Source organism: Phyllobates terribilis, unplaced genomic scaffold (genome assembly GCF_046119375.1).
Source record: "Phyllobates terribilis strain yellow unplaced genomic scaffold, ASM4611937v1 Scaffold_8__6_contigs__length_399053987, whole genome shotgun sequence".
NCBI lineage: Eukaryota > Metazoa > Chordata > Amphibia > Anura > Dendrobatidae > Phyllobates > Phyllobates terribilis.
The window spans coordinates 382025391-382052083 of NW_027362768.1; the positions used below are offsets into that span (position 1 = coordinate 382025391).

Below are 26693 nucleotides of genomic sequence, written 5' to 3' on the forward strand. Positions count from 1 at the left end.
TATCATACAGCGTAGCCCCTGGAAGAAGCTTTATACACTCTCTGCAATATATATATATATATATTTATAGATTATTTTTTCCACTTGGATAATTAAGAACATTCATAACTTAAGGTATATAAACATATTGGAGGCTCCGCTCTCCAGTGTCTCTTTGTAGGCAGGTCACGTAAGTGGTGTCATATTGGTTAGTCCAAACCCGACATACAGTGCAGCGCTGGAAGTAGCGGATAGTTATGGCATTGTATATGGTTCACGTGGCCGGTCCGGACTGCAGATAACCCGATGCTTATGACGAAGGTTGTCGATCTTCACAAACGCTACTAGGAGATGAATCCTGGATCTTTGCTTGCTTCTTTATCCTCAGCCCAAGAAAGCTCTAATATAAGGTCATAAAATATTGGAATGTCCACAAGTCGCCCTGGTGTCGTCAGGACCTCGCAGTCTCCGGAATATCTGCTTAGCATCCGCGGGATTACAGTTTCTGTGCACCTCAAAAGCGGATCCCCTCATCCATATACACCGAGCAGCAAAAATCAGGAACCCAATCAGCATCCACGATGGAGAAGATCTGTTCAGAGATAGGGATTCCACCTTCCGTAGAGTTTTAGGATCTCTTTCCCCCACTGATACGAGGACTGACCTTCTACAAGAGATCAGGCACTCTTTCCTGTGATGATTATTACTTATTGCCTATCATAGAATATGATCTACCTTCTCTATGGGATCAACAACTCTTCCCACCATCCATAACTTAAAGATCTGATGACTTACTAGATACGAACAGTGGCCATCATCTACATGGGCTCCATAATGTCCCCTCTACAAGCCATCATCAATGTTCTCACAGCCCATAACCAAAGTGATTATATCCTCCATGGGCGATGAGGCTCTCATCCGTCATTGGGAATCTACTGATGGACTATAGCTGGAGGATCCACCTTCTCGCTATACAGGATCAGCAGCTGTTCCGACCATTCAATATCAAGGTGTCTCCTTTCTGTGTATAAACCACGGTGACCCATTTTTTTTTCTTTTCAAGAGATCAAGAAATCTTCCCATCACCCATAATTTTAAAATCTATTAATTATCCAAAAATTAAGAGAATCCTCCTTTTATAGGAGACTATGAGCTCTTTAAACCATCCATAGTCTTAATATCTAATCAAACAGGTCCATCTATAACCTTAATATCCAATAAATCCTCATAAAGAAAGAAGCTCCACCTTCCGAAAGGGACCAGGAGCTCCTCTTACCACCCATAATCCAAACATCTTCTCATTACTCGCAATCAAAGCAGAAAAGCGAACGCTTCCAGCCATCTAAATATCTATTCATTACCCATAACCAAAGAAGATTCACCATCTACAGGAGACCGGGAGCTGTTCACACCATCTACATACTGATTATTTACTCATTATCCGTAATCAAAAAGGACCCAAATTCTATAGGAGATTGAGAATGCTTTCACCCATCTATATTGTGATATTTAAAAACTATCCATAGCCAAAAAGGATCCACCTTCCATATGAGACTAGAAACTCCAGGGGAAATCCACCTTCCATAGGAGACCAGAAACTCCAGGGGGGGGGGATCCACCTTCCATAGGAGACCAGAAACTCCAGGGGGGGGGGGGATCCACCTTCCGTAGGAGACCAGAAACTCCAGGGGGGGGGGGGGTGCACCTTCCGTAGGAGACCAGAAACTCCAGGGGGGGGGATCCACCTTCCGTAGGAGACCAGAAACTCCAGGGGGGGATCCACCTTCCATAGGAGGCCAGAAACTCCAGGTGGGATACACCTTCCATAGGAGACCAGAAACTCCAGGAGAAATCCACCTTCCATAGGAGTTCAGAAACTCCAGGGGGGATACACCTTCCGTAGGAGTTCAGAAACTCCAGGGGGGGATACACCTTCCGTAGGAGACCAGACACTCCAGGGGGGGATACACCTTCCGTAGGAGACCAGACACTCCAGGGGGGATACACCTTCCATAGGAGACCAGAAATTCCAGGGGGGATCCTCCTTCCATAAGAGATCAGAAACTCCAGGGGGGATCCACAATCTATAGGAGTTCAGAAACTCTTTCCTGTCATCAGAAGTAAAAATATCTACACATTATCCATTGCCAGAGGGGATCCATCTTCTATGGATGATCAAAAACTATTTCCACCATCCATAGAAGAGCTGAAACTCTTTCCTATCAGAAGTCCAAATATATACACATTATCCATTAGCAGAGGGGATCCATCTTCTATAGAAGACCAGAAACAACGCTTTCCACCATCCATAAACCAAATATCTACTCATTATCCATAACAAAAGAAGACTCTCCATATATAAGAGCGCAGAAAGTCTCCTAACCATCCATAATCTGATTATCTACTATCAAAGAACGTCCCTTTTCTATAGCAGAACAGAAACTCTTCCCACCATCCATAATCCAAATATTTATTCTTTATCCATAACTATAAAACATCTACCTTTGATAGGAGGCTGGGAACCTCTCCCATTACCTATAATTCGAATATTTACCTATAATTCATAACCAAAAAGTATCCACCTTCTGCAAGAGATGAGGTACACCATACATAATCCAAATATCTTCTCCAGGAAACTGGAAACTCTTCCCGCCATCCATAATCCAAATGTCCTCTCAATATCAATAATCAAGGAGGATCCACTCGATAGAAGATCAGGAACTTTCTCCACCATCAATAATCCAAATATCTACTCATAACCAAGGATGATTCACCTTCTGTAGGAGACCAGGAACTCTTGCCATCATCCATAATCTAAATTATTACTCTACAGCCAAAGATGTTCCACCTTCCACAGGAAAGGGAGATACTTTTTCCCCCAATCCATCATCTGTAACCAAAAAAAAGATCTACCTTCTACGGAAGTTCAGGAACAATGCCGACCATCCACAATATAACAGGTCAAGCCTTCTATAGGAGACCATGGACGCTTCCATGGTCTAGATGACCAGCCACAATATAACAGGTCCCGCCTTCTATAGGAGACCATGGACGCTTCCCACCATCCATAACCACATTGTCTAGATGACCATCCACAATATAACAGGTCCCGCCTTCTATAGGAGACCATGGACGCTTCCCACCATCCATAACCACATTGTCTAGATGACCATCCACAATATAACAGGTCCCGCCTTCTATAGGAGACCATGGACGCTTCCCACCATCCATAACCACATTGTCTAGATGACCATCCACAATATAACAGGTCCCGCCTTCTATAGGAGACCATGGACGCTTCCATGGTCTAGATGACCATCCACAATATAACAGGTCCCGCCTTCTATAGGAGACCATGGACGCTTCCCACCATCCATAACCACATTGTCTAGATGACCATCCACAATATAACAGGTCCCGCCTTCTATAGGAGACCATGGACGCTTCCATGGTCTAGATGACCATCCACAATATAACAGGTCCCGCCTTCTACAGGAGACCATGGACGCTTCCCACCATCCATAACCACATTGTCTAGATGACCACTCCATCCCTGTCCACCATGATGAGGGCATCTTCTCCCTTTCTATAATCTAGAGATGATGGCCACTGCTCATCCAGATCTTCACTCGCTGTCTCTCCACACTATCCCATCTAGCTGAAAAATAAAAAAACTCTCATGTAACTCATAACTTGTGTCATGGTGGACACCACGGCGTCTCCACTCCTGGTCCTGGTTTATTATACATCCAGCTATAATTATCCATTTGTAACTTTTTTCTCCCAGGAAGAAACCATTTTACCGACCAGCTTGGACCCCCCCATGACATTCCGCAGCCCACCGGGTCTGATCTGGGATCGGGCATCGGCCATGACACCTCCATTTATGTGAAATATAAAGAGACGGCGTATAAAATATTCTAGTCCTGGGTCGTTAAGGAAGGAGAGAAGAGAGTTGTATGAGACACCTGCAGCATTTTACAGCAAAAAACGTAGATATCTACATCATGTTAACCTTAAAAAACTCTATAAAACACTAGATATTAAGAATAAAAAATATGCATATACGGCATGTAAACTGCTTTGGTAACATCGTATTTCAGATGTCGTCAGTGCATAAAATCCTCCCCATAAGGAGAGGAGGAAGCTCAGAAGCTGAGGGCAATCTCAGGATATTCTGTAAGGAGCCATCGTGTGTGGAGGATATTCCTGGTGCACGTCCGAGAGCAAGATGGGAGTCTCTGGGAGTCTTACAAGCTCAAGGTCATAAGCTGGAGCGCGCCGTGAGGGAGATCATTAAGGTGCTGATGGCGGATAAGGTGCAGGCGTTTGACGTGGAAGCACCCGATCCTTGCGCGTAGGCATCTGGAAAGAAGCAAAGGGGCAAATGGGTGACATGTATGGGACATATAGAATTCTCATCAACAGGTGAAGTTATAGGTCTATGTCTAAATCCCCATGACAACACTTCTTGTCAGATCACTGGCTGTTCATTAAAAGTTTATATGAAGTTCACTAAAAGTTTAATAAGTTTATTATAAGTTTGTTATGAATTCACTACAAGCTTATTATAACTTTAGCAAGCAATAAATTCATTATAAGTTTATTATAATTTCAGTAAGTTCACTATAATCTTATTATAAGTTCATTAACTTTTTGTTTTACCATTAGATGAAGTTCACTATGACGTTTATTATAAATTTATGAATTCACTTCAAGCTTATTATAACTTTAGTAAGTAATAAATTCATTATATATATATATATATATATATATATATATATATATATATATAAATAAATAATAATAATTATAAGTTCATTATAAGTTTAGTAAGTTCACAATAATCATATTATAAGTTCACAACTTCGTGTTTTACCTTTATATGAAGTTCACTATAAGTTTTATTAAAGGTTGATAAGTTATTTTACATGTTCATTAGGCTTCATAGAAACCAATCAGGATTCAGCTTTTATTTTTTATAGCTCGATGGAAGATCTGATTGGCCGATATTAGTCTCTTTGTCCCTATGATAAAAAAAAAAAGAAGATCCCTATGGCAGGAAGTGTTTTCATGGGGATACGGTTGGAGAAAATCTGCTCAGGAAGTTGAGAACTGGTTATAGAAATAATTTGTTTAAAAACAGAAAGGAATTTTCAACATACGGGGGAAAAAAAAAAAGAACAGATTTAAAGGGCCGGCATCCAGATTTAAAGGGGTTTTCCACTTTGGCATAAATATGTTTAGATGTGGAAATAATATAAATATATATATACATTTTCTCATATGCTAGTATAATCACAGGTGCCTCAATCTCCTGATATCAGCCTCAGTAGCTTCACCTCCGGTTTGTGCGATGTCCAGGACAGCATTTCCTATGTCGGGATGTCATCGCTGCTGCGGGTGAGAGGCTGACTGATTTCAATGGCCGATGTATTTACAGAGAAAGGAGGCTTAGCTACTGAAACAAGCAGTCATCCACAGCCAATACATAATATATGATGATGATAATATCTTTATATTAGAAACACTTCTAAACAAACAACTGTATATAACAAACCCCTTTAAGTAAACAGAGATGAATTATTGTAACTTTCTAAAAACTTTCATGTTTCATTTCGAATTCTCTATACATTTGTGTTATATCCAGTGGCTGAAAAAAATGTACAGACCTCATACTTCTCACAGCAAAGGGTTTGTTACAGTTGAATCCTCTGTGCTATAAGCAGAAAAAAACCAGACTGATACATTGTAGCAAACTATCAGGACAGGAGAGAGATTGGTGTGGAATTGTTCATCTCAGAGAGGATTGTCCACACTGATACATTGTAACAAATCATCAGACAGGGGTTATCTGTGTGTCCGCTAATGTGTTTAACTTACAGAGGATTGTCTAGACCAGATACACTGTCACAAACCCTCAGCTGTGAGAACACTAAGGTCTGGATGAGTTTTCAGTTTTTGAATGTCAGAGATCCTGAGAATACAGAGGCCACAATGTGGATTCGAAAGTTTCAGAAATTTTCAATATACAGACGGACATTCGTAAGTTGAGATGAGAGAACTCATTCATATCCGACCTAATTAGTTACAAATTTCCAAAAAAAAGTTCAATTTGAAATTTTGGGGAATAATTCGAATGAATCTAGTGAAAAACCAAAAACATTTTGCTGTTTTCTTTTGAGAACTGAGAGGGGATTAAAATAATAAAACACATGATATCACCCGTCCTTCTGCCGCTGCAGCTCCCCTGTCCGTGGTTCTTTTGGTGCTGAGGCCCCCCCATAGGGGGCGACACACGTCATTGATGTCAGTGCCGGAAGCGACCTCCAGATTAACTGCAGACTGGCACTGATCACCGGGGGGGCGGCGGCGGCGGTGGTGGGTGCAGGCAGAGAGAGGACCGGTGAGATAATGTATTCTTCTAACCTCTTCCCTCTGTTTATTATACTTTGGGGTCTGCAGAGACCTGAGAACACAATAAAGGGTTTTTTCCCGGCAGTCGGGGCACCGGATTAGGAAACATTTTATTGGGACCTAATGGAAGCTGTCGGCCTCATGGAGAGAAATCTGCGGGGAATGACCCAATCGGACCGCATGTGATGGCGCCGATTTGTATTGTACTTGTCCTAGGTGTTCTTGTCGTTCTCACCGCCCACTCACTGGATATCCGGGGGATCCGGATGGGCTCGCTGCTGCTGCCTTCTCCTCCGTCGCTGATTGGCCGGATCTCGATGATGTAGTCTTCATCGTACGGCAATGACAGCTCGACAGACGTCTGATTGGTCTCGATCAGGGCGGCTCCTCCCTGTCTGTTCCACCGATACAAAACCTGCGGCGGGAGGGTCATGTGACGCGCGTGACGCTCGCTGAGGACCACGAAGATGGCGCTCGGCGCGATACTCACCCTATAGCCCTTCACCTCAGACTCGTCCTCCTGCGCCATCACCTGGTCCCAGTTCAGGATGATCTTGGAGTTTGACGAGTTCCATGTGATGTTTCCCGGCGGTTGACTTGGAGCTAATGTGAGAAGACAAAAAATCAGCAAACTAAGGCTGTAACAATGGCGCCGTTTTATACCGCTACAATGGCGCCGTGTTGTACCGCTACAATGGCGCCGTGTTATACCGCTACAATGGCGCCGTGTTATACCGCTACAATGGCGCCGTGTTATACCGCTACAATGGAGCATTCAAGGCCATTCCTCCACATTGTTACATGATCAGGTGAGACACCATGAGGACGGCACTCACGTGGCTTCCTGGTCGTTACGTTCACCGTCGGACTGGCGGGGCCGGTGCCCGCGCTGTTGTACGCCCGTACATTCAAGTAGTACAATGTGTGCCCCTGGAGGTGGCTCAGTTTGGTGGAGGTTTGGTTGCCGAGGGTCCGCAGCATCCGAGCACTTTGTTCTTTCTCGTTTTGTTTCCAGTAACGAACCTGAGACACAAATAATAAGATTATATCTGACGGCCGGCAGTAAATGAAGTGTAATCCCCATATAATGGATGAGCCTCACCTCATATCCCTGGATCCTTCCCTTACTGAGGGTCCCAGGGACCCCGATCCAGGAGACCTCAATGTCCCAAGCAGTGAGACTGCGAGCAAAGACGCCCGCCGGGGCCCGGCCAGGCTCTGCAGTGCATAAATGGTTAATATGTATTAGTATAAAGAGCTACAATATAACATAACCCCATAATAATGCAACAGTGTCACAATAATATAATGGTATAATGTCACATAACTCCGGAGAATAATAGTATAAATGCGATATAAACACTAGTAATATAATGTCATATAACAGCAGAGTGTAATATTATAAGCGAAAATACAGTAATATATGGTGGGATCTGACCATGTAACAAAACACAGGAGTAGAATAACTATGTGCTGATACGATATAATGATACAATGTAACAATTGGACATTCCGCTGCCTCTCTGTGACCGGTCCGGGCTCTCACCTTCCTCCGCCGTGTACACCACGGTGAGGGGGCTGAAGGGACCCTCTCCTCTGTTGTTGAAGACCCCGACCTTCACCTCATACGGCGAGAATGATGGAAGACTCTCATTCCGGTAAATGTAGCGTGAGGAATCCGCCGACGCCACCACCGTCTGCATCCAACTAATAGTCCCGAAAGGCCGGAACGCCACCACATAGCCGAAGCCTCCACCATTCTGGAACTCCTCTGGAACAGGCTGGAGAGACAATATATCATGGAAGGAGAAGAGAGACCCCGGAGGTCACAAATCCCACATGTTGGTCCTTAGGGGGTATTTATAGGGTAAATGTGCGCCCAGAGAAGGATATGGAGGATATCAGTCTTTGGGGAATAAATAGAGGAAATATTGAGCCCCAGGAAAAAAATATAGGGGAAATATATAGGAAAATATGGAGATATTTATGGCATTGTGTGAACATTGGAGCACATTGGTTATGTGGGACGATATATGGGTCCTAGTTGAGTGTATAAGGGAACAAGAGTTCCAAGGATATATATGGGAGGAATGTGGGTGCTAGGGTATTATATGGGGGAATATACGTGTTAAGTGCATATATAGGGGACCACAAGCCTAGGGTTATATATGAGAGGAATATGGGTCCTATAGGGACATGTGATGTGTACATTTTGGCGTGTGCTGTATACGTGATGGCCTATGTAGCTCCCATTGATCACATAGGAGGGGTTTTGGATAAAACGATGGGACACTTAGATGACTGTCTCTGCGTCCTGATCCCCCCGGCTGTTAGAATGCCCTTGTGTCCCGCAGAGCAGGCGGCGCTCACCTCCCATGTGATGACCAGCTCGCTCTTACTCCCGCCACCACCGCTGACATTCGCCGGCGTCACCTCGGGAACTGCCAGAGAGGAGAGACCAGGACAAATCAGAGGAGCGAGATACCAGAGAGTGGGAGTTGTAGTACAGCGGCTCCAGCCTCCATATTAGAATATGTTGTGTGCACTGGGAGTAGGGTGTACTTACTTTTACAAATAGGTTTCTATTCCTTTCCCCTTTTAACTTGTAATGTTAAATTTTGATTAATTTTATTCATTTAGTGGATTTCAGTGGCAGCTTTTAATGTTTCCTTTTACTTGTAGCTAAATAGTGAATTTGCATTGTGGTTCTGAAGGTCGCAGATCTCGGGGGTCTTCACTGGGGACTACGAGCCCCATAGTGTTATAGATGAAGAGAAGACTCATTATTAAACTCTGCTGCTACCTAGTGGTAGGAAATTATATTGCAGCTTTCTCTTTCTTTTTTTTTTCTGTTCTTGCTGTTTTCCCTCCAGGATAAGTTCACAAGACCGTATTAAAAAAAAATATGATTTTCATCAAGAAAATAAAAGAAAATAAAAAGCTGGATTGTCACCCACAGGGCATCTGTTTTTATACATCTAGAAATTGACAACACTAAATACAGTTTCCTGTGTTAAATAATTGCAATGTATTCATAAAAAATCGAATATTATATCCATATGGGATCTGATTTTTTTGTGCACTCCTAGAGACAAACTGGAGAGTCTCATCCAAAATACAGAGAAGACCTGTGTATGCTGCGATAACCCTGGGCCGAGTGCTGTCCGTTTCTATCACACTCACAAAGTGCTCGGACCAGTCGTGAACAAAACTATTGAGACTCACACAGATTTCGCTTTTCACACTTTGCCTCTTCAGTGTTCTTGCTCTTTTAGTCGCTGTTTCTATGGTTACTGACGGAGAATTATAAACATTCCAGAAGTTGTTACGTTTTAATTCCAAATATATGAAGTTTCTGTGACGCCTCAATATTCCCAGCGCTGCCCCTTATTCTCCACACTCCTGCCCCTTATTCCCCAGACTCCTGCCCCTTATTCTCCACACTCCTGCCCCTTATTCTCCACACTCCTGCCCCTTATTCTCCACACTTCCGCTCCTTATTCCCCGCACTCCAGCCCCTTATTCCCCGCACTCCTTCCCCTTATTCTCCACTCTCCTGCCCCTTATTCTCCACACTTCTGACCCTTATTCTCCACACATCTGACCCTTATTCTCCACACTCCTGCCCCTTATTCTCCACACTTCTGCCCCTTATTCTCCAGACTCCTGCCCCTTATTCCCAGCGCTGCCCCTTATTCTCCACACTTCTGCCCCTTATTCTCCACACTTCAGCCCCTTATTCGCCACACTCCTTTCCCTTATTCTCCACACTCCTGCCCCTTATTCTCCACACTCCTGCCCCTTATTCTCCACACTTCTGCCCCTTATTCTCCACACTCCTTCCCCTTATTCTCCACTCTCCTGCCCCTTATTCTCCACACTCCTGCCCCTTATTCTCCACACTCATGCCCCTTATTCTCCACACTCCTGCCCCTTATTCTCCACACTCCTGCCCCTTATTCTCCACACTCCTGCCCCTTATCCTCCACACTCCTGCCCCTTATCCTCCACACTCCTGCCCCTTATCCTCCACACTTCAGCCCCTTATTCTCCACACTCCTTCCCCTTATTCTCCACACTTCTGCCCCTTATTCTCCACACTTCTGTCCCTTATTCTCCACACTTCTGCCCCTTATTCTCCACACTTCTGCCCCTTATTCTCCACACTCCTGACCCTTATTCCCCGCACTCCTGACCCTTATTCCCCGCACTCCTGCCCCTTATTCTCCACACTTCTGCCCCTTATTCTCCACACTTCTGCCCCTTATTCTCCACACTCCTGCCCCTTATTCTCCACACTCCTGCCCCTTATTCTCCACACTCCTGCCCCTTATCCTCCACACACCTGCCCCTTATTCTCCACACTTCAGCCCCTTATTCTCCACACTCCTTCCCCTTATTCTCCACACTTCTGCCCCTTATTCTCCACACTTCTGCCCCTTATTCTCCACACTCCTTCCCCTTATTCTCCACACTCCTGCCCCTTATTCTCCACACTTCTGACCCTTATTCTCCACACTTCTGACCCTTATTCTCCACACTCCTGACTCTTATTCTCCACACTCCTGACCCTTATTCTCCACACTCCTGACCCTTATTCTCCACACTTCTGCCCCTTATTCTCCACACTTCTGCCCCTTATTCTCCACACTTCTGCCCCTTATTCTCCACACTTCTGCCCCTTATTCTCCACACTCCTGCCCCTTATTCTCCACACTCCTGCCCCTTATTCTCCACGCTGCTGCCCCTTATTCTCCACACTTCTGTCCCTTATTCTCCACACTTCTGTCCCTTATTCTCCACACTCCTGCCCCTTATTCTACACACTCCTGCCCCTTATTCTCCACACTCCTGCCCCTTATTCTCCACACTCCTGCCCCTTATTCCCCACACTCCTGCCCCTTATCCTCCACACTCCTGCCCCTTATCCTCCACACTCCTGCCCCTTATCCTCCACACTCCTGCCCCTTATTCTCCACACTTCTGCCCCTTATTCTCCACACTCCTGCCCCTTATTCTCCATACTCCTGCCCCTTATTCTCCACACTCCTGCCCCTTATTCTCCAGGCTTCTGGCCCTTATTCTCCACACTCCTGCCCCTTATTCTCCACACTCCTGCCCCTTATTCTCCAGGCTTCTGGCCCTTATTCTCCACACTCCTGCCCCTTATTCTCCACACTCCTGCCCCTTATTCTCCACACTCCTGCCCCTTATTCTCCACACTCCTGCCCCTTATTCCCCACACTCCTGCCCCTTATTCTCCACACTCCTGCCCCTTATTCTCCACACTCCTGCCCCTTATCCTCCACACTCCTGCCCCTTATCCTCCACACTCCTGCCCCTTATCCTCCACACTTCTGCCCCTTATTCTCCACACTCCTGCCCCTTATTCTCCACACTCCTGCCCCTTATTCTCCAGGCTTCTGGCCCTTATTCTCCACACTCCTGCCCCTTATTCTCCACACTCCTGCCCCTTATTCTCCAGGCTTCTGGCCCTTATTCTCCACACTCCTGCCCCTTATTCTCCACACTCCTGCCCCTTATTCTCCACGCTCCTGCCCCTTATTCTCCACGCTCCTGCCCCTTATTCTCCACGCTCCTGGCCCTTATTCTCCACGCTCCTGCCCCTTATTCTCCACGCTCCTGCCCCTTATTCTCCGCGCTCCTGCCCCTTATTCTCCGCACTCCTGCCCCTTATTCTCCGCACTCCTGCCCCTTAGTCTCCGCACTCCTGCCCCTTATTCTCCACACTCCTGCCCCTTATTCTCCACACTCCTGCCCCTTATTCTCCACACTCCTGCCCCTTATTCTCCACACTCCTGCCCCTTATTCTCCACACTCCTGCCCCTTATTCTCCACACTCCTGTCCCTTATTCTCCACACTTCTGCCCCTTATTCTCCACACTCCTGCCCCTTATTCTCCACACTCCTGCCCTTTATTCTCCACACTTCTGCCCCTTATTCTCCACACTCCTGCCCCTTATTCTCCACACTCCTGCCCCTTATTCTCCGCACTTCTGCCATTCCCCCGGCAGCTGGATATCGGCTTCTAGGCAGATCCTGACTGATGGTCGCCCATTCTTGTCTCATCAGAGATCAGAGTTATCACATTTTCTGGGTTTTGTTTTTGCCATGGACCCAGAATGTCAGTTTTGTTCCCCGACCACATAGTTCTCACTTTTTCCTTGTGACTTGGTTTCCTTCATGGAGGATAAAGCATCATCCCCATATTGTCCTGGATGATGGGAGACGTTGTTCTTGGAGGAGGTTTAGATGCTGTTTTTTTATTCATTCAATTGTGAGTGATCCCCTCCATGGATGAGAAGCCCCCGCAAATTGAGAGTGATCCCGCTCCATGGATGAGAAGCCCCCACACATTGTGAGTGACCCACTCCATGGATGAGAAGACCCCACACATTGTAAGTGATCCCCTCCATGGATGAGAAGCCCCACACATTGTGAGTGATTCCCCTCCATGGATGAGAAGCCCCCATACATTGTGAGTGATCCCCTCCATGGATGAGAAGCCCCCACACATTGTGAGTGATTCCCCTCTATGGATGAGAATCCCCCACATATTGTGAGTGACCCCCTCCATGGATGAGAAGCCCCCACACAATGTGAGTGATCCCCTCCATAATGAGAAGTCCCCACACATCGTGAGTGACCCCCTCCATGGATGAGAAGCCCCAGCACACTATGAGTTATCCCCCTCCATGGATGAGAACCCCCACACATTGTGAGTGACCCCATCCATGGATGAGAAGCCCCCACACATTGTGAGTGATCCCCTCCATGGATGAGAAGCCCCCACACATTGTGAGTGATCGCCTCCATGGATGAGAAGCCCCCACACATTGTGAGTGAGCCCCCTCCATGGATGAGAAGCCCCCACACATTGTGAGTGATCCCCTCCATGGATGAGAAGCCCCCACACATTGTGAGTGATCCCCCTCCATGGATGAGAACCCCCACACATTGTGAGTGACCCCATCCATGGATGAGAAGCCCCCGCACATTGTAAGTGAGCCCCTCCATGGATGAGAAGCCCCCACACATTGTGAGCGATCCCCTCCATAGATGAGAAGCCCCCACACATTGTGAGTGATCCCCTCCATGGATGAGAAGACCTCACACATTGTGAGTGACCCCCTCCATGGATGAGAAGCCCCCCGCACATTGTGAGTGAGCCCCTCCATGGATGAGAAGCCCCCACACATTGTGAGTGAGCCCCTCCATGGATGAGAAGCCCCCACACATTGTGAGTGATCCCCTCCATGGATGAGAAGACCTCACACATTGTGAGTGACCCCCTCCATGGATGAGAAGCCCCCCGCACATTGTGAGTGATCCCCTCCATGGATGAGAAGCCCCCACACATTGTGAGTGAGCCCCTCCATGGATGAGAAGCCCCCACACATTGTGAGTGATCCCCTCCATGGATGAGAAGCCCCCACACATTGTGAGTGATCCCCTCCATGGATGAGAAGCCCCCCGCACATTGTGAGTGAGCCCCCTCCATGGATGAGAAGCCCCCACACATTGTGAGTGATCCCCTCCATGGATGAGAAGCCCCCACACATTGTGAGTGAGCCCTCTCCATGGATGAAAAGACCCCACACATTGTGAGTAATCCCCCTTCATGGATGAGAAGCCCCCACACATTGTAAGTGAGCCCCTCCATGGATGAAAAGACCCCATACATTGTAGGTGAGCCACCCCTCATGGCTGAGAAGTCCCCGCACATTGTGAGTAATCCCCCTCCATGGATGAGAAGCCCCCACACATTGTGAGTGATCCCCTCCATGGATGAGAAGCCCCCACACATTGTGAGTGAGCCCTCTCCATGGATGAAAAGACCCCACACATTGTGAGTAATCCCCCTTCATGGATGAGAAGCCCCCACACATTGTAAGTGAGCCCCTCCATGGATGAAAAGACCCCATACATTGTAGGTGAGCCACCCCTCATGGCTGAGAAGTCCCCGCACATTGTGAGTAATCCCCCTCCATGGATGAGAAGCCCCCACACATAAATGGTCTCAGGGGCATCATTACCAGCAGACACAGGACTCATGGCAGCGTCACCTTCTCTTCTCTGGACAATCATTCTTCCAAATGTCCCAAACAGTCTAAAGGGGCTTCATCAGAGAACATAACTCTACCCCCGTCCACTGCAGTCCGGACCCTGCACTTCCTGCAGAATGTCAGTCTGTCCGTGATCATTTTCTTGGAGATAAGTGGCTTCTTTATTGCCTTCTTGACACCAGGCAGGCTCCAATTTCCCTTTGTCTCCCTGTGCCTGCAGATGCATTGACACCTGCCTGCTGCCATTCCTGAGCAAGCTCTGCACTGGTGATGAACCAATCCCATAGCAGAATCCTCTTTAGGAGACGGTCTTATCACTTGCTGGACTTTCTTGGATGCCCTAAAGTTTTATTCTTAACAGCAATTGAACCTACATCTTTGAAGTTTTAGAAGATTCAAGAAATGGTCGATTTACGGTCAATCTTACAAGCAGCAATGCCCTTGCCTGTAAAACCTTTTTGATTCAAATCGATGCTGACTGCACATGTTTCCATGTGGTAACCATGGATAACAGAATAAAACAATGATTTCGACCACCATCACCATAATAAAGCCACCAGTCTGCTCTTATAATTCAATCAGCCTGAGAGAGTGACATCAGCTGCCTTGTCCTTGTTAACACTTTCCACTTAGCAGGTCATTTTATATAAGGGCTGAAATTCAGTGGAAATTGTTTGTTTTTTTGTGATTTAAGGGTTTGGCCACTACATTCTTTTATTCCTAAGCATAGTCCATCAATATTTGATTGGTGAAGCTGCGACACTTGGCTCCCCTGCCGATCAGCTGTTACTGGTGACGGCTGGACATTCTTGGATGCTGCCGGAACACAGCAGCTCCGTCGCTTCTATAGTGGTCACGGCCAGGTACTGTATAAATTCTCCAGACTTTTGCATTCTTATCCTCTTGCTATTGTGCTCACATTTCATCTTGTGATTTCTCGAAGATTTGCAGATGTTGCTGCTTGTTCAAGGTCATCTCCTCCATTGTGCAGCTGCTTTCAGACAGACATCAAAGTCGAACTCGAGACCGGAATTAGTTATCCGGCTGCCATCTCCCGGCACGTACCGGCAGCCTCGTCAAGCGGCAATCAATTATATTTCTATAATAATCCTCTGCAGTCAGAGACCAGTAAAACGTTATATTAACGAGCGCTACTCACGGGCTTCTTCTGTTCTCCTCTTGTCGGATGGGGGGCTGGGCTCTCCGATTCCGATCTGGTTGATGGCGATCACTCGGAATTCGTACTCAACCCACGGACTCAGACCGACCACAGTGGATGTGAAGGATCGGCCATCCACAATCTCGGGCACTAAAACAACACAAATAAATGTATCTCCTAAGCAGTTCATTTTATTGACAACTCTCCGTTATCGGTTGGGGAGCGGCTGACTGTAGGAGCGGTGAATACAATCTTGTACTCTCTGTTATCAGCCATTTCAGGAGGGGGAGAGGATGACTGTAGTGATCTTCAGTGCAATGAGTGGCAGGACTTAAGAAATTACTCTCACCTGTACTGACTGCTTGCCAGCCCACCGAGAACGGCGTCCGAGCCTGTACCACATACATGGTGATGGGGCTGTGATTGTCCACTCCTGGCATCCAGGATAACTGGGCAGTGGTATCTGTGATTTCCTCCACTGTGAGAGCATCTGGTGGTCCCGGGGGTCCTTCAGAAAACACAAATGATTGATCCCACCATACAGTCTAGCCCCTCATCCAGATGGGTAATTAACAAGCTGGACATAAAGACATAAAAGTGTCACTGAGGGATACATTGTATTATAGTGGCTGCCTTAAAGGAGTATTCCAGCTACAAACAAAACATATGTCTTTAAGTGGGCATTTTAAGAATTTTAAAGCCCTAAATCTGGGCCTATGCAGCAATCGTGTAACTACAATGCTGACTTCCCTCCTGCGCCACTTAAAGCGATAGGAGTTTAGGAGGAACTCCGATTTTAGTCTCCGATCCTATTCTGGCTTGTATCACATGATGACTCCTAGAGGTCAATCAAATTTAGGCAAATTTGCATAAGTACACAAAAAAGGTCAATAAATCAGTAAAGGTGGTAATGGTAAGTACTTAGCTAATAGGACTATAGTGTATATGGCATGCACCAAAATAATGGAGAGAGCATATAAGAAAAAAGTGCAATTAAGACCATAATGTAGCAAGTTATAAAATAAACAATCTTTACAGTGAAATATTAAAAAAGATTTTCATAAAATGAAACACACAATTGAGCCAATTAATAAAATGGCATCACATTCCAAAAGATGTATACAAACATATAAATATGTAACAGCTACAAACATGAATAGTACGCAGGACAGTAATTTAATGATAGAGTCCAAGGAGCACAAAATACACGTAATGGGTAAGTACTAAGTCTGAATATAGACAAATAAATACTGACATTCCTAGGCAATCAATTGTAGCATGATCCAAGATAGGATCAGAAAAGATGTAAGAAGATGAAATTACCTAATTAAGAAGTGAATACCAGATCCCCGACGCGCGCTTCAGCCGTAATGCCTTCATCTTGGGGGAGTCAATTATTTATATTTTTGTATACATCTTTTGCAATGTGATGCCATTTTATTAATTACCTCAATTGTGTGTTTTATTTTATAAAAATCTTTTTAATATTTCAAAATAAAGATTGTTTCTTTTACAACTTTCTACATTATGGTCATAATTGCACTTTATTCTTATTTTTATGACTCCTAAAAGTATAGCAATGTCTTTAGAGTCCTCCTCAGTCCTTCAGACATGATCAGGGACAAAAAGCTGGATTGAGGGATGACGCACGACCCCATTGCGGTCCCTCTCATGAATGGTTGGAAGATGAACCCTATGATGGGGAACAGATGCTTACAGATTTCAGCTCTGTAGGAGACCACTGACATGGTAACATGGGGGGAGCGAGATGGCTAGAGATTATTGAAAAGTTAAATCATATTTTCAGTTTCAGGGTGAAGTTTCATTAGGAAACAATAGTTACATTGACTTTCAGTAGAGAGTTAACTCCACATTTACCTCTGACAATGAGATCAGCTCCTGCGGACAGTTTATCTACACTGGTGTGCACCAGGCAGATGTATTTCCCAGCATGCTTTAGTTGGATGCTCCTTATCATTAAATCGCCAGCAGAGTCTTGCTGTGGAAGAAAAAAATGATTCGAGGAACTTGGAAACATGCAAATACAATCAGAAAAGTCTCTGAGATCACCACCTCCACAGAGATACAATAAGTAGAGCATCTCAGCTGTGCCCAGAACAGATGGAGCACAGGCTCCTATTAGTGACTACTCCAGGTGGAGCCATACTCACTCCTCCAACTCGCTCAAAGTGTTCTCCATCTTTCTGAAAGTCAATCAATTGTCCATTGAAGACCCAGGAGAAGGAGATATCCAGGGAGTGGTCGTGAGAGACCTGGCAGGGCAGCACGATGCTCTCTCCTACTGTGACATCCATACTGGAAGGAGGCACCAAAACCTGTGTAGGATCTGAGATGGAAACAGAGACAAAGCGATCATAGCGGTATCTTATCAGCATTGGCAATGAAAGTGGCTACTAAGAGCGTATCTTGTTTTGGGGGACCCAACATGTCCATGAACACTGACGGTCTAAGCAGACGGACACCCCATGATCAGTTTATTATAGGAGGACCCTTCTAACAGAGAAATTTGCTAGTAAAAATGTTGCTCACCCTTCACCACCAAAGTTCCTGTGCTGCTGGCAGTGCCAAAGTGATTGGTGGCCGTACAGGTATAACTCCCAGCATCTGCCTTGGTGAGGTTAGAAATCTTCAAACTCCCATCATCTAAAATTGCAATTCTGCAAAACAACAGACAATCATGAAAATCTGATTATTTCCTGAATATAGCTGTATAATATATACAAGGAGCTCCCCCTAGTGGTGACTGAAGACAGGATGTCATCATGTATCTCTGTATACAGGGAGCTCCCACTAGTGGTGACTGCGACAAAACCTTATCATGTACCTCTATATACAGGGAACTCCCCCTAGTGGTGACTGCGACAAAACCTAATCATGTATCTCTATATACAGGGAGCTCCCCCTAGTGGTGACTGCGACAAAACCTTAACATGTATCTCTGTATACAGGGAGCTCCCCCTAGTGGTGGCTGCAGACATAATATTATCATGTATCTCTATATATAGGGAGCTCCCCCTAGTGGTGGCTGCACACAAAACCTTATCATGTATCTCTGCATACAGGGAGCTCCCTCTAGTGGTGGCTGCACACAAAACCTTATCATGTATCTCTGCATACAGGGAGCTCCCCCTAGGAGTGGCTGCACACAAAACCTTATCATGTATCTCTGTATACAGGGAGCTCCCCCTAGTGGTGGCTGCAGAAAGAATCTTATCATGTATCTCTGTATATAGGGAGCTCCCCCTAGTGGTGGCTGCAGACAGAATCTTATCATGTATCTTAGTATACAGGGAGCTCCCCCTAGTGGTGGCTGCAGATAGAATCTTATCATGTATCTCTGTATACAGGGAGCTCCCCCTAGGGGTGGCTACACACAAAACCTTATCATGTATCTCTGCATACAGGGAGCTCCCCCTAGGGGTGGCTGCACACAAAACCTTATCATGTATCTCTGTATACAGGGAGCTCCCCCTAGTGGTGGCTGCAGAAAGAATCTTATCATGTATCTCTGTAAATAGGGAGCTCCCCCTAGTGGTGGCTGCAGACAGAATCTTATCATGTATCTCTGTATACAGGGAACTCCCCCTAGTGGTGGCTGCAGACAAGATCTCATCGTGTATCTCTGTGTACAGGGAGCTCCCCCTAGTGGTGGCTGCAGATAGAATCTTATCATGTATCTCTGTATACAGGGAGCTCCCCCTAGTGGTGACTGCAGACAGGATCTTATCATGTATCTCTGTATACAGGGAGCTCCCCCTAGTGGTGGCTGCAGACAGAAACTCATCATGTATCTCTGTATACAGGGAGCTCCCCCTAGTGGTGGCTGCAGACAGAAACTCATCATGTATCTCTGTATACAGGGAGCTCCTCCTAGTGGTGACTGCAGACAGGATCTTATCTTGTATCTCTGTATACAGGGAGCTCCCCCTAGTGGTGGCTGCAGACAGAATCTTATCATGTATCTCTGTATACAGGGAGCTCCCCCTAGTGGTGACTGCAGACAGGATCTTATCATGTATCTTAGTATACAGGGAACTCCCCCTAGTGGTGACTGCAGACAGAATCTTATCATGTATCTCTGAATACAGGGAGCTCCCCCTAGTGGTGACTGCAGACAGGATCTTATCATGTATCTCTGTATATAGGGAGCTCCCCCTAGTGGTGGCTGCAGACAGGATCTTATCATGTATCTTAGTATACAGGGAACTCCCCCTAGTGGTGACTGCAGACAGGATCTTATCATGTATCTCTGTATACAGGGAGCTCCCCCTAGTGGTGACTGCAGACAGGATCTTATCATGTATCTCTGTATACAGGGAGCTCCCCCTAGTGGTGGCTGCAGACAGAAACTCATCATGTATCTCTGTATACAGGGAGCTCCTCCTAGTGGTGACTGCAGACAGGATCTTATCTTGTATCTCTGTATACAGGGAGCTCCCCCTAGTGGTGGCTGCAGACAGAATCTTATCATGTATCTCTGTATACAGGGAGCTCCCCCTAGTGGTGACTGCAGACAGGATCTTATCATGTATCTTAGTATACAGGGAACTCCCCCTAGTGGTGACTGCAGACAGAATCTTATCATGTATCTCTGAATACAGGGAGCTCCCCCTAGTGGTGACTGCAGACAGGATCTTATCATGTATCTCTGTATATAGGGAGCTCCCCCTAGTGGTGGCTGCAGACAGGATCTTATCATGTATCTTAGTATACAGGGAACTCCCCCTAGTGGTGACTGCAGACAGGATCTTATCATGTATCTCTGTATACAGGGAGCTCCCCCTAGTGGTGACTGCAGACAGGATCTTATCATGTATCTCTGTATATAGGGAGCTCCCCCTAGTGGTGGCTGCAGACAGGATCTTATCATGTATCTTAGTATACAGGGAACTCCCCCTAGTGGTGACTGCAGACAGGATCTTATCATGTATCTCTGTATACAGGGAGCTCCCCCTAGTGGTGACTGCAGACAGGATCTTATCATGTATCTCTGTATACAGGGAGCTCCCCCTAGTGGTGACTGCAGACAGGATCTTATCATGTATCTCTGTATACAGGGAGCTCCCCCTAGTGGTGACTGCAGACAGGATCTTATCATGTATCTCTGTATACAGGGAGCTCCCCCTAGTGGTGACTGCAGACAGGATCTTATCATGTATCTCTGTATATAGGGAGCTCCCCCTAGTGGTGGCTGCAGACAGGATCTTATCATGTATCTTAGTATACAGGGAACTCCCCCTAGTGGTGGCTGCAGACAAGATCTCATCGTGTATCTCTGTATACAGGGAGCTCCTCCTAGTGGTGGCTGCAGACAGAATCTTATCATGTATCTCTGTATACAGGGAGCTCCCCCTAGTGGTGACTGCAGACAGGATCTTATCATGTATCTCTGTATACAGGGAGCTCCCCCTAGTGGTGACTGCAGACAGGATCTTATCATGCATCTTAGTATACAGGGAGCTCCCCCTAGTGGTGGCTGCAGACAGAATCTCATCATGTATCTCTGTATACATGGAGAGGATTTGTACCTGTGTATCAGTAGAATTGTGCTTTGACCCCTATAAAGGAATAAAATGAAAGTATTTGTCTTTAAATTTTGCCACCGCAGCACGTTAGGTTTATCCTCATGCAGCAGAGGTGGTTGAGCGCTGTGTGTTAAGTACGGGCCATCGTCCATACGTTTTCATTATCTGCGCAGTCTATGAAAATCCCGTTATTCAGCTGGTTAATCGGAATTACAGACGGCGCTGGATTCATTCGCAGCTTCAGGAAATGCGTTTGAAACTAAAAATTCTCTGAGAGCTTCTAATGAGACTGGAATAGCTGCGCTGCAACGACAGCCATTAGCCGACATTCATCCCCGGCCAAATCCCAGCCGCGACTGCGCCGGCTCTATTCTGTGTCACAGCTGTGGATCGGCTGCACATAAACGCCATTAAGTCTCTGGCTAAAGCGCGCAATTTCTTCCTGAGCATTAAATCCAGTATCAGCCGCGGATAATACGTCCTCGTCAGACTCGGATGACTCCAGACGCCTCTTATCAGATGGGAAATCACAGCTTTTTTCTTCTATGGACAATCGATTTTATTTCTGTCCTTTCCCATTTCTTGCCTCGCTGCCTTCACCAGTCGCAGTAAAACAAAGGGGCTAGTACAGCGGTCCACCTAAATAAGGGACCCCGATCAGAAGCGGATGACCCGACGTCCTGCTGCTCGATTGCCCAGTGATCAAATCCGATCCAAAAGCAAGTGTTTAATTCCCCTGCAGCACTCCCACAGGAGAAATGAAGAATTACACAATTCCAACTGTAATCAACAAGCCATCTGTATAATACATGGACTTCTGGGGTCCTCCAGCCAAATACTGCCCCAAAAGAATGTAAAAAACATTTTTTTTCTAAGGCAGACAACCCCTTTAACATGAATGAGGAACAAGTGAACAGCCTTCTATTCTCACAGAAAAAATCTTGTAATCCTGTATGGCAGAATATTAAATTAAAGGGGATGAATACTTTTGCAATCATTTACTTCTGGTGAAAGGAACTGTTCTTCAGTTTCAGAAAAAATCAAATATAATCCACTGTGATTCAAGGTCATTATAGAAGATAATGCAACAAGTCCAAGGAGGGTGAATACTTTTGCAATCAGTTACTTTGTGTTTCAGAACGGTCATAAATATTTGTTTTCTGTTCATCATTGTCCATTCCACTTCGATTCACTGTCATTGCAGAGTATAACGTGAGGGGTGAATACTTTTCATAAGTGCTGTAGCTAAGGACAAGCTGGATATTTATTTTTGGAGCAACATTCTTTCTTGTTACCAGAGACAACATGAGTCAGATAATGTCCTGAACTCCGGTGACCTTGGCTGGAGGAGATGACATAAGTTGGACAGGACCCATGTTTGAGCCTGATCCAGGGCCGCCGAGGAGAGGAATATTATAAAGTGATGAAGCTTCAGAGCTGTGGCTCCAGTGAAGACATTTGTAGACTTGTTGCAGCAGATGGTCACATTACAGCAGCAGATGGCACAAAACAAGTTACAAGTGAACATTGAGTTTTTGGAAAATCAAGAGAAAGTTGAGCAATGACCCCGAGCTGAAAACCAAAGTCAATAATTTTGTGCGAGAACAGAAAGGCCACGAGGGGACAAGTGCATGTGGCGAGGGTCTCCCTCAAGAGGGCCATGGACGGCCTCCTATGCATCAAGGCTCCGAGCCAACGTTATTGCAGGAAATCATGGCAGCCCCCCCATAGATAGTGCAGAGCCAAGCCAGTCCTCATGTAGCATGTCCAAGAAAGCTGAGGATGGAAACAAGATGTCCAGGACTACCACAGTGCCAGGGACTTCCTGAGGGTCTTCATACTGACTGGGTAACAACTACTTGCTAAAGCTTATTTTTACTAGTATTGTATCACCCAATATTTGCTCCATTAACTCACCTTGCATTTGGCCGCACCAAGTCCCTTCCTTTCTTCCAGTTAATGGTGGGCTTAGGAGAAGCTTTAGGTTTGCACTCAATCAGAACGAAGCCCCCGACTTTTCCTAATGTCACTCGTCTAACAAAGGCTGAAGAAAAGTCTGGACCCACCGCTGAAACAAGAAAATAAGTTAATTCCATAAAATACAAAAGTTGTGGGGAATATATTGTGGGCACAAAGATTACAAGTATCCCCCAGATGGAGTTATTAAGGACTTTCAAACCGAACCCCCCTGCTATTCAAGTCTAAACTTCAGCGGTTTTCATGGCTGACTCATGACAAACTGCTGACATCACTGAAATCTATGCAGGATACAGGACGAGATATGGAGGCCTGACAAATGACCCCATTACGGTCCCTCTCGTACCTGGAGTGTCTTTGTGCAGGACATACAGAAGGTTATGGGATGTTCATCAGAGAGACTCATACTTGCAGAATGATGATTCCAGTGATTGCATTAATCTGATGTCAGATAGGAGTGTGTACTCACCGATGACACGCAGCTCGGCGCTGGAGTATATGGTCCCATGTTTGTTTTCTGCTAAACACTGATACATTCCTGAGTCTGAGCTGTTCACGGAGGTGATGGTGAGACTCCCGTGCTCTATCTGGAGACGGCCCTGAGGAACAGAAAAGAATGAGCAAACACAGAGCAGACATGATAAGACTAGATACACTGTCTAAGTCTGCGTATCTAATCCTGTACATTGTGATACTGCTTACTTTGCTCTGCAGGCGTTGTCCATTTTTCAGCCAGGAGTATGTCGGCTTTGGTCGCCCGCTGGCTTTACACTCTAATAATATGTTCTCCTCGATGGCGATATGAGCATCGTTGATCTTTTGGATCCAGGCGGGTGGAGCTGCAGATGACATTATAATATGTGTAAATTTCCTCTGCATTTAAAAGAATCCCCACTGCAGGAAAACAATCTGATATTCCCATTATTTCTGTATTCGGGACCTCACAGGAAACCTCCTGGAGTCGTCCTGTCCTACTGAGGCATGGTGTCTGCTCGGAGCTGGGTGACCAATATGTCCGCCACTGGCCCTCCCTGGCCCCTAGGTAAGCACAGATACATTCCCTCCTCTGATCACTTGTCCAGGACTGATATATCTTGGGTCAACAAATAACGGTTATGTATATTTTTGGTGATTTTGCCTATTACGCCCTATTCATACCAAAGTACGTGAGCTGCCCTCGCACCATGTTCTTCCCCCGCGTATTCTCCGCCACACATTCATAGGGGCCGGCGTCTTCCTGCTGGAAGTTGGGAATCTCCAAAACTCCGCTGGATCGGTGGCGCCGAACTTTGCGGGATATGGCTTTACCGTCCGCCCTCCTCCAAGTGATTGTCGGGACCGGACTATTGGTAGATATAAAAAAGAAGTGGCAGGTGGAGATAAGGGTGACAACCAATATGGCAGCCTTTACATCATTCAGGAAGGTTGTCTCCCAGAGTGCGGAGGGGAACTGGGAATGGGCATAATTCAGGATTGAGGACAACCCTTGTGAATAGGCCGGATATGTCCGAGATTGGGGTAATTCACTTTTGTACTGGGGAAGGAAACTCTAACATTCGGTGACAGTTTTCAATTTTTTGCTCATGTTTCACCACTTTATGGCGAGCGGCAGAAAATTGTCAATTGCAGAAATCGATTATTTCCTGCACTTAATGGAATATTGTTTGTGTAATGTGGCCGGTGATGAGGATTAAACAATGTATCACAATGGACAAAACAATGAATCATTTAAATGAAACAAGGTATCGTCTGGAAATAAACAACGTATCACTCAGGATTATACAATGTATCATTTAAACTAAACAAGGTATCGTTTGGAAATAAACAACGTATCACTCATACAATGTATCACAATGGATTCCACTATGTATCACCCATATATTCTAATAGGACCTGTGCTTCCGGGAAATATTCTGTAAAGATCTCCCCTTATGTGCAGCCAGTACTCAGACTGGGCCTCCTGGTTCATGTATAGAAATTAATCATTTAGTCGGAGCTTTCTATATTGTGACTTACTTTCCCAGTGCAAAACACTCCAGTTTGACCGTGGAGCCCTTCGCTGCAGCCACCGTTTCTGGGAAATGCACCTCGATTTTTGGCTCATATTCTCCCATCACTCCTGTGGACAGATAAGGACGGTGAGGAGACGCCGTGTGCAGGACGCAGCCACACAGACATGATGTATAAGATGCAGGTGAAATGTGGCATTTTTTAAGAAGAGGAATAAAAAAAAATGGAATAAAAGAAAGTAATGTAAGATTTTTCTGCTGACTGCGCTCGCACGCACCGTCCGTTCGGAGAGTGAGTGGTGTGCTGGGCCCCAGCTCTCGAGTGTTTGTCACCGTGTTCGTCACCACACATGTGTAGTTTCCGGAGTCAGGCGGCTCCACTTTGGCGATGTAAAGATTCCCGGTGACTTGTGACACAAATCTGCGGTTGTCTTGCTGCACGAATGGCGGATACTCATTAAAGATCCAGGCATAGACCAGCTCTGTGCAGTGAATGGGAGATGAAGAATGTCCAAAAATATAAAATCACATAACAGGGGCACGATATACACAAGATATATCACATCTCACACCAGGGGCACAATGCACCCTCCGTATATCACATCTCACACCAGGGGCACAATGCACCCTCCGTATATCACATCTCACACCAGGGGCACAATGCACCCTCCGTATATCACATCTCACACCAGGGGCACAATGCACCCTCCGTATATCACATCTCACACCAGGGGCACAATGCACCCTCCGTATATCACATCTCACACCAGGGGCACAATGCACCCTCCATATATCACATCTCACACCAGGGGCACAATGCACCCTCCGTATATCACATCTCACACCAGGGGCACAATGCACCCTCCGTATATCACATCTCACACCAGGGGCACAATGCACCCTCCGTATATCACATCTCACACCAGGGGCACAATGCACCCTCCGTATATCACATCTCACACCAGGGGCACAATGCACCCTCCGTATATCACATCTCACACCAGGGGCACAATGCACCCTCCATATATCACATCTCACACCAGAGGCACAATGCACCCTCCATATATCACATCTCACACCAGGGGCACAATGCACCCTCCGTATATCACATCTCACACCAGGGGCACAATGCACCCTCCGTATATCACATCTCACACCAGGGGCACAATGCACCCTCCGTATATCACATCTCACACCAGGGGCACAATGCACCCTCCGTATATCACATCTCACACCAGGGGCACAATGCACCCTCCGTATATCACATCTCACACCAGGGGCACAATGCACCCTCCATATATCACATCTCACACCAGGGGCACAATGCACCCTCCATATATCACATCTCACACCAGGGGCACAATGCACCCTCCATATATCACATCTCACACCAGGGGCACAATGCACCCTCCGTATATCACATCTCACACCAGGGGCACAATGCACCCTCCGTATGTAACTACACTGCTCAAAAAAATAAAGGGAACACTTAAACAACAGAATATAACTCCAAGTAAAT

The 26693-nt window shown here is 46.1% G+C and overlaps 1 protein-coding gene across 6 annotated transcripts in view; it reads right to left on the minus strand.

The window, feature by feature from the left end:
- Nucleotides 1-3499: 3499 nt before the first annotated feature.
- Nucleotides 3500-26693, minus strand: part of LOC141157597 (contactin-4-like) — a 278609-nt gene continuing 255415 nt past the window's right edge. For 5 of the 6 annotated variants that reach the window (XM_073645060.1, XM_073645061.1, XM_073645058.1 and 2 more), the window contains 18 exons: nucleotides 25453-25656; nucleotides 25182-25284; nucleotides 24324-24508; nucleotides 23868-24004; nucleotides 23635-23764; nucleotides 23106-23256; nucleotides 18193-18320; nucleotides 17814-17989; nucleotides 17521-17641; nucleotides 15992-16150; nucleotides 15643-15792; nucleotides 8767-8837; nucleotides 7943-8177; nucleotides 7499-7614; nucleotides 7233-7419; nucleotides 6887-6999; nucleotides 6643-6811; nucleotides 3500-4344 (listed from right to left, as the gene is read on the minus strand). In XM_073645060.1, coding sequence (XP_073501161.1) covers nucleotides 4244-4344; nucleotides 6643-6811; nucleotides 6887-6999; nucleotides 7233-7419; nucleotides 7499-7614; nucleotides 7943-8177; nucleotides 8767-8837; nucleotides 15643-15792; nucleotides 15992-16150; nucleotides 17521-17641; nucleotides 17814-17989; nucleotides 18193-18320; nucleotides 23106-23256; nucleotides 23635-23764; nucleotides 23868-24004; nucleotides 24324-24508; nucleotides 25182-25284; nucleotides 25453-25656 — 2636 coding nt within the window. In that variant the 3' untranslated portion in view covers nucleotides 3500-4243. Of the gene's footprint in view, nucleotides 4345-6631; nucleotides 6812-6886; nucleotides 7000-7232; nucleotides 7420-7498; nucleotides 7615-7942; nucleotides 8178-8766; nucleotides 8838-15642; nucleotides 15793-15991; nucleotides 16151-17520; nucleotides 17642-17813; nucleotides 17990-18192; nucleotides 18321-23105; nucleotides 23257-23634; nucleotides 23765-23867; nucleotides 24005-24323; nucleotides 24509-25181; nucleotides 25285-25452; nucleotides 25657-26693 lie in introns of all 6 variants that reach the window. The other variant, XM_073645064.1, reaches the window with a different exon arrangement.